General features: G+C 42.3%; 1 protein-coding gene across 3 annotated transcripts in view; it reads left to right on the top strand.

Moving 5' to 3' along the window:
• The window catches only part of Eml4 (EMAP like 4), a 100,668-nt gene extending 89,607 nt beyond the window's left edge, over positions 1-11,061 (top strand). For all 3 annotated transcript variants that reach the window (XM_090337062.1, XM_090337061.1, XM_090337060.1), the window contains 4 exons: positions 3,327-3,414; positions 3,923-4,021; positions 7,453-7,583; positions 8,393-11,061. In XM_090337062.1, the coding sequence (XP_090193188.1) occupies positions 3,327-3,414; positions 3,923-4,021; positions 7,453-7,583; positions 8,393-8,860 (786 nt within the window). In that variant the 3' untranslated portion in view covers positions 8,861-11,061. The remainder of the gene's footprint in view (positions 1-3,326; positions 3,415-3,922; positions 4,022-7,452; positions 7,584-8,392) is intronic.
• Positions 11,062-18,197: the final 7,136 nt, after the last annotated feature.

Genomic DNA, 18,197 nt, shown 5'->3' with positions numbered 1-18,197 from the left:
GTTTGTGTATAAAACCCAGGCAAGCCATTTACTGATTGAAGAGAATTTTGCTTCTTTGGTGTTTTGTATATTTTGTACCTAGGCTTATAACAGCATATTTATAAACTTAAATACAAACAACCTTAAAGCTGGAGATACTATTTTTTTTTTGTTTTGAGAACAATTATCACTGGTTATTACTATAACCACTCTGTTTGTTACCTTAATATTTATAATATGGACTAGTCAGTATACAGTAAGATCAAGTTAAATATTCAATTGTAAGTCTTTGGATTACTAAAATTTACCCTGCCTGGCTCCAAAATTTTAATTACTGTTAACTGCAATGTTGAGGAAAATACAAAAGGGAAGATCCTATATATCAAATGTGGTTTCATCCTATGGGATCTCAGTTTTGGCTGGAGCACTTAGAGCTTGAATTCTTAGCTCAACCCTCATTTTACAGAAGAAGAAAATGAGTTTCAAAGAAAAATAGCAATCTGGCATTTGTCAGTGCTTGTCACAGGGTTTCCGACCTCTTAGTAGAGCAAACTTTACAGGGGATGTTAACCCTCAGATTTTTCAGTGTATATATATTACTATATTATGCTTTTGTACTACAACTAACTGATTCCAGAGATGAAACAGAACAAAGTGTAACATTTGATAATCAGAATGATGACCTTGGAAACCTTAGGAAATGGAAAGTTGATCAATTGTATGAAACTTGTCCTACTCTAATTACACAGCTTTTATCTTTAATAAGTGTTTGTAAGCATTATGTTGAAATGCCCTTAGGAATTATATGAATTTATAATGCTATTGGAGGCTATAATGAAAGTCCTGGCTGCCCTTCTAATTATCTTCTGTTTGATACTTTACTTCCAACTGTCACTTCTCTTTGCTAACTATTTCAACCAACTGGTCTTACAGTCTTCTATTGCTGCTCTTAACCTTTTGTCTGCTGTTAAGGAGGGTAGGAAAGACTGCCAACCATCATTTGTGATTCTAGGCAGTTAATTAGCTTCTCTGAGTTACTTTTGTTATGTCAAAGTTAAAAATTATGATATTATATCCTGATTGTCTTAGTTTCTATTCTATTTTCAGTGAGACTAAAGTTGTTCTAATCTATACCTGGCTGCTAAAAAATGATTTTTATGTTTGACTCATTTTTGTGAACTTTTTAATAGTCCCCAAATAACTTAGCACAGGAAATAAGTTGTAATGATATGCTAAGAAGCAGTATTAGAAATAGTAGCAAATGTGGGTAAAAAGTAACCTTTCTGGCCAGGGGGGATTTTAGTAATTAGAAAAAGAAAGAATAAAGACAGTAATTCTCTACCTTGAAATCTCCAAGAAAGTAAACCATTAAACTAATACTAGATTTCAGTAGAATCTGGTCTGGTGTTCAGTAGAGTCCAGTATAACAAGAATTATATACAGTATCCTAGTGACTTAAATTTAGATAGGATGTGGTCTCATTTAAAAGAGGTTTTTAGGGGCTGGGAATGTAACTCAGTGGTGCAGTACATACCTACCAGTGGCTCTCTCCTGTAAGTCTAGCTCCTAAGGAGGCTGAGGTTTTAGGATGGAGGTTCTAAGTCAGCTCAGACACGAAAGTCAAGGCCAGAGTTCTACCACTTGCGCTGCAGCACCACTTCCGGCTTTTTTTCTGTGTATGTGATACCAAGGAATCGAACTCAGGTCTTTGTGCATGCTAGGCAAGCAGTCTTATCACTAGGCATAAACTCCCAGCCCTCCGTGAGACTCTTAATCTCTAGTTAACCACTAGAAAACCAGAAAGAGCACTGTGGCTCAAACTGGTAGAGCACTAGCCACAAGCAAAAGAGCTCAGGGCCAGTACCCAGGCCCTGAGTTCAAGCCCCACAGCAGAACAAAAAACAAAACAAAAAAATGTCATATCTCTAGCCATCTCATCACAGTTTCAAACCAGAAATAGGAATAAGAAATGAAAGTCATTTCTCCCACTAAGTGAATTAAATATTTTCTGGAAGCTCACTGAATGGCTCCTGCCACTCATCGCAGCACAGATGATTGGGAGACACAGTATTATAACTGGACAGCCAACTAAAGGCGATGAGGTGTATTAGAAACTGCCATTCTCACTGTAGTCAGTAGGTTAAGATCCATCCTCCTCAAACCAGCACAAATATTTTTAAGATGTTAAGAGTGAAATCTCATTCACAATAGCAATAAAGACTGTAGGGACTTTAAACTCAGTCGCAAAAGCACTGCAAGCCAAATGCAACATTGCTGAAAGACAAACTGAAAGAATAGATGTGTGGGGGCCAAGAGTTTGGCCTAGTGGTAGAGTGCTTGCCTAGCATGTACGAAGACCTGGGTTTGATTCCTTAGTACCACATACATAGAAAAAGCTGGAAGTGGTGCTGTGGCTCAAGCGGTAGAGGGCAGTGCTCCAGCCCTGAGTTCACGCCCAAGGAGTGGCAAGAAGAAAGAAAAAAAGAACAGAAGGGTGACACATGTCTAAATGAATCAGTAAGGACAGCCCTCTTTTGAACTGCTCTCTAAATTACTGTAATCTTAAATTTTTACCATAATAATTACAAGGTTGGTGAAGTTCTGAAGCCCATCTGAAATTTACATGGTACATTAGATTGGGAGTGAGCAGACAGATGAAAGCAACAGCAGGTTCTAGAAAAAGACCCGTGTTTTTGTATAATTTATTAAATAACAAAAGAGATTTCAGATTTATAGCAAAAAAAATGTTCTCAAGCTGAGCTCAGTGGCTCATGCCTGTAATCCTAGCTACTCAGGAGGCTGAGATCTGAGGACCATGGTTCCTCAGAAAGTGCAGCTTAGAATGCCTATGTAATTCTTTTCAAAAAGTGTATCAGATTATGCTCCCAAGAGCCATGGGCCCATGAGTAAAGTTTGAGGTTATTTTTGCCAAGCTGTTCATGTGCAACTTGAGCAACCAGTATTTTACTCATTCAATAGGATGAACACCTGTTGCAGTATCTACTAAGATACAAATGTAAGGACTGTCTATCTACGAATTCTCTCATAGAGGTGGTAGGTGCTTGTTTTTGTACCTAGGACAACAAGCCTGCAGAAATCCCCCAGGTCCCAGGTGTTTCATAGTGGTCTGGGATTGGCAGCCCTGCCAGAATTGTGTATCCTTCACACACCTGCGGTGTTGGCCTCTAACAAGACAGTAAAAAGGAACTGAGGGCCTGCTGTGGAACTGTTTGGTTTTTATAGGCTACAATACTGTTCCCTATTCTTAAAACTGAGAAACTGATATATTGGGCAATTGTTCAACTTTTTATAATCCAAGATTGTTTCCTTGTTAATTTTTCTCCTAGGGACATTCCAGCTACATCACACACCTTGACTGGTCCCCAGACAACAAGCATATAATGTCTAACTCTGGAGACTATGAGATTTTGTACTGTAAGTATGAGTAGGGGCTCAGATGTGTCTGTCAGGAGATCATGTACATACTGTGTGGAATTTGAATTGTGCAAAGAAATCATACTGGCCTCTAATTTGACAGAGTACACGGTACTTTGAGCTAAGTTATGAGTGCCTCACATGTAGTTTACTTCTCCAAGATAGTAATGCATTAATTTAATGGTGTAGAACTGAAGGCACATAGAACAATAAGAAATCACTCTGAATGGGTTTTCATTTAGCAGTTTTCCCTGGAGGCAGGGAAGAGTATTATGGATGAACAATTACGCTTTTTAGACGGGAGAAAAATGCTTCCCAGGAAACAACTTGTAGTTTTTATAAAATCCTTTTAAGGTAAACATTTTCCTTTCCTTCTTAAATGTGTCTTAATGTTTTTCAGTGTATGGATTATAAATACAAGTAAACGTGGCTAGTTTGAATCAAGATGCACTTTCAAATACATTTGTACACAGTACTATGATTATACCTCCTATTTCTAAATTTAAAGGGAACATTGAAGATGGCTGCAAACTAATCAGGAATCGATCGGAATGTAAGGACATTGATTGGACAACATACACCTGTGTGCTAGGCTTTCAAGTTTTTGGTAAGAACATGACACCCAGTTTAAAAGGGAGGCTTTTGTATATATGGTATTTATTGGCGTAAACTTACAAATGAAAAATAATCTTGATGAGAAAGAGTTTGAACTCAAAGCTGTATGCTTGCAGGGCAAGTGCTTTACTGGTTGAGCTATAGCTTCAGCTTTTTCCTCAAAGTTAGGATGACAAGTGTCCATGCCACCATACCCAGCTTTGTGCCCATTCTTTTTTTTTTTTTTTTCCTTTTTTTGCCAGTCCTGGGCTTGAGCTCAGGGCCTGTTCACTGTCCTTGGACTTTCTCAAGGCTAGAGCTCTACCACTCGAGTCTCAGCACCACTTCTGGCTTTTTTCTATGTATGTGGTACCAAGGAATCAAACCCTGGTCTTCGTGCATGCTAGGCAAGCATTCTACCATTAGGCCAAACTCCCATCCCAGCCCTGTGCCCATTCTTTAGTGGTATCATCTACTGTCAGATTACCAATACAGGATTTTTTTTTTTTTAAATCATGTGGCTTGAACTCGGCCTGGGTGCTGTCTCTGAGCTCTTCTGCTCAAGGCTACCACCCTACTCTTGAGCCCCACTTGCCTTTTCTAGAAGTTAGTTGGAGATAAGTGTCTCTGGTTCTTTGAACCTTGATCCTCAGATCTCAACCTCCTAAGTAGCTAGGATTACAGGCATGAGCCACCTCCCCCACCAATACTGGATTTTTTCTATCTTCAGAACTTTGTATCTTTGGTCCTCAGTAAATATGAAGGACAATTAAAAGATAGGAAAATAGCAATGCAGTATGCATTCCTGGCATTTTCCTTGGGACTGAAATTGAAAGCCTGGCTTGAGTGGTGTGTATTTCTAATCTCATTGGTAGAGAAACTGAAGGAGGAGGATTTAAAATTAAGGAAAGTTAGAAGGAAGAAAGATCTGTTAAATTGCTAAACACTACATCACTCTCCAGAGAATCCTCCACCCACCCATTAGCAGTCACTGCTCATCTCTCCTTCCACTGCTCCACCCTAGCAGCCACTAATCCTTTTCTGTCAATTTTCCTGTTCTGAATAGCATAAGTAGTAGCATACATGGATAATGTTGTAACATATATCAAGTACTTTAATGGTCAAATGGTATTGTTTTGTATGGATATTATATGCTACATTTTGTTACTCCAGTCATCAGTTGATGAACATTTCTTAATTACTATAATATAATGCTGCCTTGAACAGTGGTGTACAAAGTATTTTTAAAGACATATTTCCATTTCTTTAAGAGTATATACCAAGGAGAACTGCTAAGTCAAAGGGTAACTGCATGTGTCAGCTTTTGATGAACTGCCAGACTACTTTCCAAAGTGACCAGGAAAAAAACATTTCCATTTCCACCAGGAGTGTGTGAGGCCTCTGCTGTCTTCATATCCCTGCATGTGGATGTTCAGTTGCCCTAATATTTCTTGTCAAATTACAAAGACAGGGCCCGGAGTTTGGCCTAGTGTGATAGAGTGCTTGCCTAGCATGCACAAAGGCCCGGATTTGATTCCTTGGTACCATAGACATAGAAAAAAGCCAGAAGTGGTGCTAAGGCTCGAGTGGTAGAGCTCTACCTTTGAGAAAGTCCAAAGACAGTGCTCAGGCCCTGAGCTTAAGCCCAGGACTGGCCAAAAAAAATATATAAAGACATTCTTACAACAGCCTCCTGTCTCAGCCTCCACAGTGCTGCAGTTACAGGTGTATGCCACCATGCCATGCTGTAGGGGTATTTTTAGTAGACATTACTTAAACATAAAATTTGGGGATAAGTCCTTCCTAACCTGGTGTTTTGGACATGACTAGTAAGTAATCTGTCCTCTGTGACAGTTTCCTTAAGCGACTCCTCATTTTAAGATACCTTTCTGACAGGCTTCAAGATAAATAGAGAGGTTGAAGTGGCTGGGCCTGGTCGAGCACACCCCAGTCCCAGCACTGGAGAAGCTGACGCATGAAGAGGCAAGGCGAGGCCAGCCGTGGCTACCTAGAAAGACCCTGTCTCACACAAAGAAAAATAAGGCAAAACAATAAAGCCTTGTTTTGTAAGCAGTTTTTAAAAAATGCTGTACTTAACTAAAACGCTGGCTATGGAGGTGATATCAATATCCAAAATACTCCCTATGCCCCTATACATCCATGACTAAAACTGGGCTCTTCCTCACCTCACCACAATAAGCATCTCTTTATATTGTGGACAGTTCCGAATCTATTATAATTTTAAACACGGGTGCTCTTTTTTAAAGAGGCAGTATTTATTTATTTAGAAATAGCCTTAAGAAGTGTTTTGACTTATTTTTTGCCAAATTTATAAATGTTGTTCTTTTAAGTGGTATTTAATTACAAGAGGCCAACCTGTTCACCCTCAGATATTTCATGTTGCTTTGTTTTTTTTATTTTGTTTTTGAACTCATCCTGGGCTCTATCCCTGAGCTGTTTTTGCACAAGGCTAGTGCTCTACTTTTTTTTTTTTTTTTTTTTTTTTTTTTGCCAGTCCTGGGCTTGAGCTCAGGGCCTGAGCACTGTCCTTGACTTTCTCAAGGCTAGAGCTCTACCACTTGAGCCTCAGCACCACTTCCAGGTTTTTTTTCTATGTATGTGCTACCGAGGAATCGAGCCTGGGTCTTCGTGCATGCTAGGTAAGCACTCCACCACTAGGCCAAACTCCCGGCCCCTAATGCTCTATTTTTGAGCCATACCCACTTCTGCCTTTTTGCTGGCTAACTGGGTAAGAGTCTTATGGACTTTCTAGTCTGGTCAGTTTCAAAGTTTTATTCTCATCCTTCGCTTCCTAAGTAGCTTACAAGCATGAGTTACCAGCACCCAGCTCTGTTTCATAGTTATAAGCTAGCTTAATATATTGATCATGATCATTAGTTCTTACGATGCCTCACAATAATTATATATCTTTCGTTGGGCATAAATGTTTCAGGATGGTGTGCTAGACAAAAAAAGAATGTCTGCCTGAATGTTGACATGGGCTCTTGGTTTTTTGCTAAATTAACTAAAAGCCACTTATTTACTCTTAAGTTAGATGACAAGTGTCCATGCCACCACCCCCAGCTTTCTGCCCATTCTTTAGTGGTATTGGTTACTGTCAGATTACCAATACAGGATTTGATTACCAGTACAGGATTTGAAGATTTAGTGTTTTGGCTCTGCTTGAACTCAGGGTCCCAGCATGTGGATTTTTGCATCTTGTTATATGAAGTAACTGGTAACTGTTTCTTTAACCTGAACTTTGAAAAGGAAAAGCTTGTTAAGGTGAAGCAAGCCTTTAAAGCCAGTTTATCAGCACCCTCTGCTGGTTATTCCTGAATATTGTTGGCCTGAGTTTCCCATCTTGAGGCTGTTACATATTCCATATGCAACATCATAATTACATTTTTAGGCTAATTTTTCTACATTGGTATATTTCCCTAGGCGTCTGGCCAGAAGGATCCGATGGGACAGACATCAATGCACTGGTGCGATCCCACAATAGAAAGGTGATAGCTGTTGCTGATGACTTTTGTAAAGTCCATCTGTTCCAGTACCCCTGCTCCAAAGCAAAGGTGACACAGCTTTTATGGTAACCAGTATTGTAGGACCTTTTCTTTGGGGAGTATTTTGTGTTGCTGACAAAAAAAAATACTTGTAGGATTAAATAATTCTTGACACTAAAGTGTACAGAGGAGAATCCAGGCAGATTCTGTTTCTTTCTCTCTCCTTATAAAGGACAAGATTATTGTAAAATTGGTAACTGGTGATGTTTACTCCTTGTTTATGATCAAGTGTTTTGTTTTGTTTTGTTAATTTACTCTGATATCATTGGCACTTGAAAATAATACCATTTTTTAAATTATCTATAGGGGCTGGGAATGTGACCTAGTGGTAAAGTGCTTGCCTAGCATGCATGAAGACCCGGATTTGATTCCTTGGTACCACATACATAGAAAAAGCCGCAAGTGGTACTGAGGCTCAAGTCGCAGACCATTAGCCTTGAGAACGCCCAAGGACAGTGCTCAGGCCCTGAGTTCAAGTCCAGGACTGAAAAATAAAATAAAATTACCTATAATCCTGCCAGCCTAGTAAACTGTCCCTTAGCTATTTCAAGCGTGTTGACAAGCTCTGACAAGTGTAGTTCTGACTTCTAGGGGAGGTGGGCTCTTACTATTTTTTTTCTTAACATGAAATGGGTAAGTGCAGGTGTCCAGTTGCTTTATTCTTTTCTATAAAAAGGTGTTAATTTTCAGCTCTGCTGACTTGATGCTTTGCTTTGGAAATGCCTGTTTCATAAGCAGAGTTCTCTCCTATGCCTAGTCATTGCTGCCCTCAGGCCTGTAAAGGATGAGTCTGATCTTCCATCTGATTTATTTTATAGGCTCCCAGTCACAAGTATAGTGCCCATAGCAGCCATGTTACCAACGTCAGCTTTACTCATAATGACAGTCACCTGATTTCAACTGGTGGAAAAGACATGAGCATCATTCAGTGGAAACTTGTGGAGAAGTTACCTCTGCCCCAGAATGATGTTGTGGCAGATACTTCTCTGACCAGAGCCCCCATTTCTTCCTCTGAAAGTATCATCCAGTCCAGTGCTTCTCCACCTTCTTCCCAGCCCCTGTATGAGACAGCTGAAGAAGAAAGTAGAGTGAGCAATTCTCCCACTCTTCTGGAGAATAGCTTGGATCAGACTGTGGAGCCAAGTGAAGACCACAGCGAGGAACAGAGTGAGGAGGGCAGTGAGGACCTCGGTGAGCCTGTGGATGAAGAGCCAGCCAGTGAGGTCAGTGAGCATCAAATGGAAGCACTTCCTGAGTATCAGCAAGATGCTCCACCTGTGTTGTAAGAGCCTGGTTTCCACTGACTCTTCTCTCCTATGGCTGCCTGTGATTTGTGATATGATTCACATAGCAGAGCATCACCACTGACTCAGATCTTATTTTCCACATTCAACAGTCTTACCTTCAGACTCAGATATAGCCAACCTAAAGGTTCAGTTTAACCAAACTGAAACATTAATTATGTCTCAGAAATCACTGTGTGTAAGTGATCTGGTATAAATACTGGAAACAAAAGCAGCAGTTATAGAGATTGAAAATAAATCCCTTGTTTCTGAACGTGTTTTCTTCAGGAACAACAAGAGGCATCACAAACACTGTTACTCATCTACTGGCTCAGATGGCCACTTTTTCCCTGATGCAGAGGGAAAAAACCAAAACAGGGGGACAATGTATTTGTATTGAGATAACCTCCCACCCCAAACATCTAATGGGTATGTTTTAATTAAGGAAAACCTCAGTATTGCCAAGGAAAATGGCATTGCCTTCTTGAATAATAGTGCCATTCTTTACACTACCAGTAGATGTACAGATGTGCTAGTTAGTCTACTATGAGGGTGCTGCCTTTCTATGTTATATCGGAGAGCAGTCCTATTTTATCCTAGAATTAAGACAACATCGGTGTGTTCAGGAGCTTTTAATGTATACTGAACCACTGATACTCAAAAGTGAGTTCCTCTAAGTCCTTCACTGGCCGAAACATTCACTAATGTTTGGCATTCAAGTGAATGAGAGAAACAACCGCATGCCTTTAAAACTAAACTATAATAATTACCTGGCTAATTTTAGTTTAGCTTTCATCATTATTTGTTCCCTCAATAAAAGGGCAGTAGGATTGTTTAAGTAGGTAAATTGGTGCTTGAAATTCATTGATTCACTTGTCATTTTTATACAAATTAATTATATGGAGGGATATTCAGCAAACGCAAATTCCTTTTTACAGAAGTGTGAATAGTAGTAACTTTTTTTATAAATTGCAAACTTAACATATTTGCTATATGTGGTAATTTTTTCCTGATGGAGTTGCTATATGCCTTGTGGCTAGCTTTTACTTAGGAACTGCATGTATTAGTCTGCATTGGAAAGATGGGTGTTTGGGGGGCTCTTTGTTCCTTTTAATTTTGTCAACTATTTTTTCTTAAGTACGTTTCCTACTTTAAAATAATTACTGAAAAATATACATTTCCTATATATTTGTTTATACTTTGATTACAAATTTTTTTAATTTTTTAACTTGCTGCATTGTTTTGATACTTTTTTGGGGGGTCGGATCATGTGTAGAAGCTTTGGATGAGTTCAGAAGTCTTAAGTATGCAAGCGTTTACGTGATTGTGCCATTCCAAAGTGCATCAGAACTGTCATTCCCTTCTAGTTTCTTCTCAGGAGTAATACATATCAGGTATTTCATCATCATTAGGTAATATGAAAACACCAGTGAACTCCCAAGGACACTTACAGCATTTATAGTCACACTCTGCGTGGAAGGGGGTGGGGTGAAGGGGCGAGTAAGGATACTCTGGGTTTATGTGTGTCTCTAGGGAAGAAGATACACACCACATCAAAAATACTCAGTGTAGACTCTGTGTGTAGATATATGTCTTTGTCTGTCTTTTTCCTTTTGTTTACAACTTTAAAAAAAATAACAAACAACAAAAAAATGACCTCAAAATCATTCTCTTCAGAAGAAGAGACATGGATTCCAAACAAACCTGACTTTTCAGTGTGTTCTGCCCACAGTCCTCAAAGCACCTGAGTATCAGGCATCTAGGGCCACCTGTTTGTGGTGCGATTCAACCATCAAGTCAACATGTACTGCTCATTCCCTGCAAGGAAAATGCCAGGTGACCCTGGGAGATAGCTCTCCTTACTAAGCAGAAAGTTTATTTGGGGACATCTGTCACCTTCAGGGTTGCCATGTACAATGAGATTTATAATCATGATACTCTTGGGTGGTAGTTTCCAAAGACACTACTAATATGCAGAGCGTTCCAGCTGTCTAATGCTGGCAACTACTGTTTAATGGTCAGTTTAAATCTGTGATAATGGTTGGAAGTAGGCAGGATTATGAAATTGTAGATGTTTTAGAAAAACTTGTGAATGAAAATGAATCCACGTGTTTCATGTGAAGATGTTGAGCCATTTCTATCATGCATTCCTGTGTCATGGCAGAAAATTTTGAAGATTAAAAGAATAAAAGTAATCAAAATATTTCCTGTGTCTCTTTACATGTCCTAACTCTTCAGGTCCACTATTAGTTTCCATGACTCGCCACTTATCAGCAGGTGTGGCAATTCAGAAGGAACCTTTACAGCTGACTATTGCTGTGGATAAGATCACTCCTTGTAACATTGGAGGAAATTACTTGTAGTTTATGCTCCCACTTGGTAGAATGGCTTGGTTTTAATATGTTTCACATCTACACATCTCTAATATTTAACCATGGATAATCTTGGTGATCCTGACGCCTGGCCTGGCCTGGCCACCTCCAGCGTTGGCCTTTATGAAGTTCCTAACTCAGCAGATGCCAACAACCACCTCCTCCTCCTCTTCTTCTTTCTCCCCTCCTCCTCCTCCTATTTTTCCCCTCCTCCTCCTCCTCTTCCTCTTGCTCTCCCTCTCCTGCACTTAGTATACCAATCAGAACTCAGTGGCTACAGAGTTTTTCATTGTGAAAAGTAAGTGAAGGGTCTTCCCCACAGTCTCCAGTCTTACACTCATGTGCCATCCACACAGACAACTTATAAGGTGGTGCCCTAGGTTGAAGTGCCTTTTTTGCTGCTTACAGTGGAGACTGAGCAGTTTCCATTTCACCAACTTGAACATGCCATCTCTCTGTCCTCATTGCCCAACCACACCCATCCATGACCAGCATGGGGTTGAGCTTGCCCCATGCTCGACAGTGGGCTTTGATCTTCTTCCTTTTCCTTTCCAGTGTGATCCTGTCGCCTTGAAATGCTTTCCTAGGAAGCCATCCCCACCCTGTATGCTAATGACGAGGTACCTCAGTGGGATCCAGCAAACTTGGCTGCACAAGACAACTTCAACTATTGACTTGGTTTTCACTCGCATAATATAAAACTGGGTGCAAGAAAGACATCTTTAATAAAATTCCCAAGTCTTCAGATCTGGACATCCCATTTGATTGAACACACAGGCGCTAAGCCAGTGGACAACCTTACATGAGGGAGGCTTCAGGATTCTGCCCTGGGCACAGGTTCACTGCCTACAGGAGTTGGGATGACTTGGTAAGCCAAGAAGTTGGCTTTCCTCTCCCCTTGTCCATAGCAGAGCTGTTTCAGTTCCATAACTGATATGTCCACATATCTTTCATGTTTTCATTGTTTAGAGAATATTACTCTATGCTCAAACCCACATGGCTAAGACCTTACATATTTAATATGTTACCCCAAATGGAAAAAATTTAAGTTTACTATTTGTAAATGTAATATGATTATTAATATCTGCATAATGCAACAACACTGGAATACTTTTTCCAAAGTTGACAGCACAGCTAAAGTTTCCAAAAATTCAAATGGTTCATGTGTATGTGTCTTGCATTACTAGCTGTTAAAAGCCTTTCCAGGTTCTGCAGTCCTCTGGGCAAAATTAGATATCCAGCACACTCAGTGTAAAAGGGAAAGGTTTTTTTAAAAAATGCACCCAAATTCTGTTACTGCTGTGATGCCTGGCAGCATTATATTAGCTTCTCAATCTTAACTGGATAGAAAACACTGTAGAGTAACATTAAAAACAAGAACAAGGGCCAGGAGTTTGACTTAGCATGCATGAAGACCCAGGTTCGATTCCTTGGTACCACATACATAGAAAAAAAGCCAGAAATGGTGCTGAGGCTCAAGTGGTAGAGCTCTAGCCTTGAGAAAGTCCAATGACAGTGCTCAGGCCCTGAGCTCAAGCTCAGGACTGGCAAAAAATAAAAATTATTAAAAAAAAAAAAAAAAAAAAAGAACAAGCCAGATCTCAATGGCTTATTATCTGTAATCCTAGCTACTCAAGAGGTTGAAATCTGAGGACAGTGGTTCAAAGCCAGCCCAGGCAGGAAAGTCTATGAGACTTAGCTTCAATTAACACCCCCCACACACCAAAAAATAAAACCCCAGTGTGGAGCTGTGGTATTGCTACAAATTTAAAGAAAAAAAATGCTATTCAATAGTACTCAAAACTGTGGCACGCTCACGCATACACAATCACACACACACATTTCAGATTAGGGACCGCCAGCCTGTACATGGCAACTCACCCGTGGTAAGCGTTTTTAGAAGATACACTGATGCTGGCTAAGGCCGCTGAGCTGCTCTTCTGGCTTTGCTTCTTACTGACCTGGAAAACTGGCTCCCCCTCACCCCTCTCAGCAGCCATCCACCTCAGGTGCTGCAGCTATGGGGAGGGGGGGAGCCCATCCTTGGTGCAGCCACCTTCCATCCCCACAAGTAAAATGAAGGGCAATAGTGTCACTGTCCACTGGGGTGATTACCCCATCTTTTCCCTAATGGTAACAACTCCCCAGCAACACTGCCAAATTCATTTTCATGTGACAACCTTTTGCTGCCTTGAACAACTCATCCCCAGAATCATTAGCAACAATGTTTCCACTTAGAAGATGCACTCATTCTGGCCAGGCTGGGAATCCCCTTGTTGGGAGGGCTGCAGTGACTCTCCACCTCCTACCCAGCCCAGTTCTGAGGCCATGGCAGCCAACTCCAAGCCACAGTCATGCCCGGCCCATGCGACCACAGGGGGACATCACCGAGGGGCACCACAACGGACTTGGCGTGGGTTAAGTAGTTGTGATGTTCTCTTAAGGATGAAATCATCTACCAGTCTTCCTTACTCACGGCTGCACTGGCTACAATGAAAAAGGCCCCTGGGAACAGATTTCCCTGCGGGAATGACTGGTGTGTGGAAACAGGCTAGGTACTCTTTACACCCAGTAGGGGCTCCATGAAGGCCTAGCCTCTGGAGCACCAAGGAGGAAACCGGCCTCCTCCAATCAGGGTGCAGGGAAGGCCTCCTGACCTCAGGCTGGGGCCTGCATCACAGGCCTCTGAAGGGGCTGCTAGGTGGATTATTAGCAAAACCAAGAAAGCCTGCAGGTGGCTCCATAAATAACCTGCCATTCACAGCTACCATAATGGAGAGGTTTCTATGGGAAACTCATGCTAAAATAGAAGGGAGGGCTGCATTCATTAAATCATAATAGTTGGTTACATCTTTTATTAAGCATGATCAAATTTAAACAGTTGCCGGAGCGGCACTGAGGAAACCACAGATACGTTCTCACTACTGGGAGTTGAGGGAAGCAGGGTCTGGAGCCACCTGGGCTGGGGTCATAGCCATGCCTCCCTACTCAGTGTGTAGCACCCCTCTTTCACCCAGTCTTACGAAGGACACACACTGGTGGAGGCATGGTGGGCAGACTGACAGTTTGGCCTCCAAAATGCCATGTCCCAGCCTCTTCTGGCTTCTTTCTTCTCTCCTGCCTCCTTCCCTATCTACCTTTCTGTTCTGATTTTTTTTTTTTTTAAAGGAAGTGGTGCTGTGGCTCCAAGGGGTAGGGACGGTAGCCTTGAGCAGAAGAGCTCAGGGACAGCACGCAGGCCCAGAGTTCAAGACCCATGCCTGATCCAAAAAAAAAAAAATTAAGTTATGACAAAGTTCACAAATCTCAGTATATTTGTGTATGCCCAACGCACACACACCCATGAAACCATCACCAGAGGAAGGCTGGGAAGAGTCCTGGGCAAAGTCCTCGTGCACAGGATGACCCACAGTCTGACCTCCAACCCCATGTAATAACCTGTCAAGCTTAGCTGCCAAATTGTTTTTTTTATAAAAATGTTTAACCTGCTCTGAAACTACCTGAGTGTGGTTTCATCCTGTGGTTACTGATTTAGGGCATCATAAGGTGACATACCGTGACGACCACCTGCATGTGGTGTTTACCTTTAAAAGCTCAGCCCCAGGCCAGGAGTTTGGCCTGGTGGTAGAGTGCTTGACTAGCATGCACAAAGATCCAGGTTCGTTCCCTCACTACCACATACACAGACAAAAGCCGGAAGTGGTGCTGTGGCTAGAACTCTAGCCTTGAATAAACTCAAGGACAGTGCTCAGGCCCTGAGCTCAAGCCCAGGACTGGCAAAAATAAAATAATAATAAAATAAAAGCTCAGCCCCACTGAAGGTCAAGGTTGCTCTCTATTAGCTCAAAGGAAGAGAATAGCCACTGCACAAATAAACTTATTCCTAGCTTGGTTCACTGAGTGCTGGTGACTCTATTGCTGGGGAGTTCGGGGCCCCCCAAAAATGACTGGGATATTACAAGATGAAGACGGTTAAAATCCCATCTGAAAAGACACAGCCCATCCTCAAGTAACCCTAGATCTGCTTGTGGAAAAGCCCTAAAAGAAACAGGGTGCCTGATAATGGCTCTATAAGGAAAGCCCAGAAAACTTGTGGGAGCCAGAGATGGCCCAGGCAGGGGGGACTCAGGAAAGATGAGCCCAGTAAGACTTCACAGCACAGCTTGCAAGTGGCCAGGTGGCCTGGTTGCCCTGAGGAATTGCAGGCCCAGCTGCCAATGTGAAGATGGAAGCTTTGTCTTCACAAGTGCACTCACCACGAGGTGCCTGCATAGACCAACAAACATGCCCTCTTAGGTATCCCAAGATAGCTAAGTAAATGGGCCAAACCCAACAGCCCAAGGAATCAGACCTCAGCTCTGGCCACTGAGGTTCTGAGGTCTGAAATTCCAACTTAAGGACTCTTGCATTGGCTGAGACATCTAATCCTGATTGTAATTCATCACATCCATAATCAATTGAGGAAAAACAAACACTCCACTGCAGGAATAGGTAAAGCCTGAAGCAGAGCCACATACATGTCCCATTCCTTCTGCCCTGGAAGTGCTGGCTGCCAGGATAATGACCAGGGTGAGGACTGAGGTCCCCTCATGGCCACCAGAGCAAGGCTGCCAGCATCCAAGATACCCACGGTCCAGAGTCACCAGTAGAGGCACTAGGTCTCGGTCTCACTGTGTAGCATGCTCACCTCCCCAGGCAGATGAGAAGATGGTGACTCCTCACCGCAGCAGCCCAGAGCACCCAGAACGGCCCCAAGGGCCAAGAGAGCTGGAACTGAGCTACTCTTTCATTCTTACCCCAGCCTCAGGATTCCTACCCCCAAGTTACATACATCCAATCCCCAGCAGGGCCTGCTTGGCCCCACCTGCTGTCCTATGGCAAGGTTCTCTCTGAGGGCTCACGAAGGTAGGAGATATACAACCCCATTCCAAAGGACTCGGTTATACAGGAGACAGAACCGCCATCATGTAAAAACAAAGGCTCCTCTGCACAATTCAACTTTAATTAGAATAACACCTAATTGAAAGCAATTTAATGTTGGTTCACAAAAGGTTAATAGAAACCATGTTTTGGAGATGCTGAATGCAGGACAGACTTAGCAAGAAACACAAATCTAACCTTTATTCTCTTTAATTATTCGGTCAGAATAATTTCCTGAGAGCAGTTTTAGTCTCGAGATGGCTCTAATTAAAAACCAGTGAACTTTGAACATCAACATCAACTTATTCAGCTGCAACTCAATTTTCAAATTAATCTGCCATATTACATGAAGGCTTGGTGGCCCAAGGCGGGCAGGGGAGGAGACCAGCTCGGAGCCACACAGGTATTAGTGCCTTCTGGAACATCATCACTTCCTATAACCTGTAACAGGTTTTCCTAAGGTCCAGGGGCCACAGCTGAGTCCTGCTCACATAACTGAAGCCTAACTGACACAACAGAACCTGAATGGGATGCACCTGCACCTGTACCTGCACTCCAGTCCAACTTCGTCTTGGCTGTTCTGTCTCTCCCTAAGAAAGCTAACGTTTGCGATGAGCCCCCTGCCTGGTAAGGCGCGTCAGGAACCGCCTCCACTTCTGGATCTACGTCCCAGCATTAGATAGAGGACTACCCAAACCCAGCCGTTAGCATGAACTCTTTCTGCTTACAGACAGGCCAAGGCCTGACTACACTGAGCTCACTTCCAGAGCCAGAGGCAGCGTCAGCTGGACTCTTATCTGAATGTGACATGTGGAGTGAGCAGAGCCTCCAGTCTGACTAGCACACGCTGGGCAGTATGAAGAACCTGTGTTTCAGCCCTTACGTACAGCCATGTGACGACAAATGCAGGCGACCACGAAAAGGTCAGGACAAGAGAAGGCGCGCTGTCCTTTTTGTATAGCTGGCTGGTGTGAACAAGAGGAAGATGTTATCTGAAGATGCTATTCCTACCATCAGTACTTAGCAGCAGCTGCTTTGGAAGATGGCTCTACAGGTTCTGGTCTACAGCAAGTAGCTACCACTCCTGGTTGCAACCGAACCTGCCACCCATGCAGCATACTGCAGGCCCCTGGAAGCTGGACAAAAGCTAGCAATTGTGGGTGCAAGTAACAGCAGCTAGCAGCAGCAGCACAAACTGCATGCAAATAACCCATCCTGACCCCATCCTAGTTCAAAACACCAGCCTTCCCCAAGCTTCCTTCCACCTAGGATTGTCTACCACAATCCAATCCCACGGATGCTCGCTCCCAGAGCACAGCAGATAAGGGACGACCACAGAGCTCCTGAGCACCACAGCATCTGCCACATGGCCTACGAACCCCACACTGAGACACTCCGGAAAAGACCCTAACAATGATTTCTAAAGGAGTTTCATTTGCTTCCCCAAGAAAAAGCAGAAGCTGTGGTACTTATACACCATGGGATTCTATGCTGCCATCAGAATCACATCGCCCCATTCGTAAGGAAATGGAAAAAATCATAGTGAGTGAAGTAAGCCAGTCCCAAAGGAGCATAGGCCCATGCTTTCCCTCATTTGTAATAATTAGTACACATCTAGGACTCTCCTAGCAGAGGATTATAATAGCTCAAAATGGATGTTCATAAAGTCATATAGGATGAGACTAAATGAAATGAACTCTAGGATATGGAAACAAGAGGTTTATCTTTGTGATTGTTGTTCCTAATATACTGTTATTTCTCTCCTCTTTTTTTGCCCTTATGGTTAATCTCATATAGTTACTGTATCTGACTTTGTTACCTGGTATATTCTATATACGTTTATTTATTTGAAATAGGGAAGGGAGGGGCGAGGGAGAGAAATGGGGACAAAAACATGAGAGGGGTATCAATGTGTGTAGGAAATAATGCATGTACTACCTGAACGTAACTGTAACCCCTCTGTACATTTCTAGAAAAGAAAAAGAAATACTATCTAGCTGATTGCTAAGGCCCACACATTCACCAGGTCAGGGAAGCATTGTGCCTAC

The sequence above is a fragment of the Megascapheus bottae genome, chromosome 7 (genome assembly GCF_031878675.1).
Source record: "Megascapheus bottae isolate mThoBot1 chromosome 7, mThoBot2.hap1, whole genome shotgun sequence".
Classification (NCBI taxonomy): domain Eukaryota; kingdom Metazoa; phylum Chordata; class Mammalia; order Rodentia; family Geomyidae; genus Megascapheus; species Megascapheus bottae.
The sequence above is the reverse complement of the archived record's forward strand: the minus strand, read 5'-3'. Positions and strand labels throughout refer to the sequence as shown.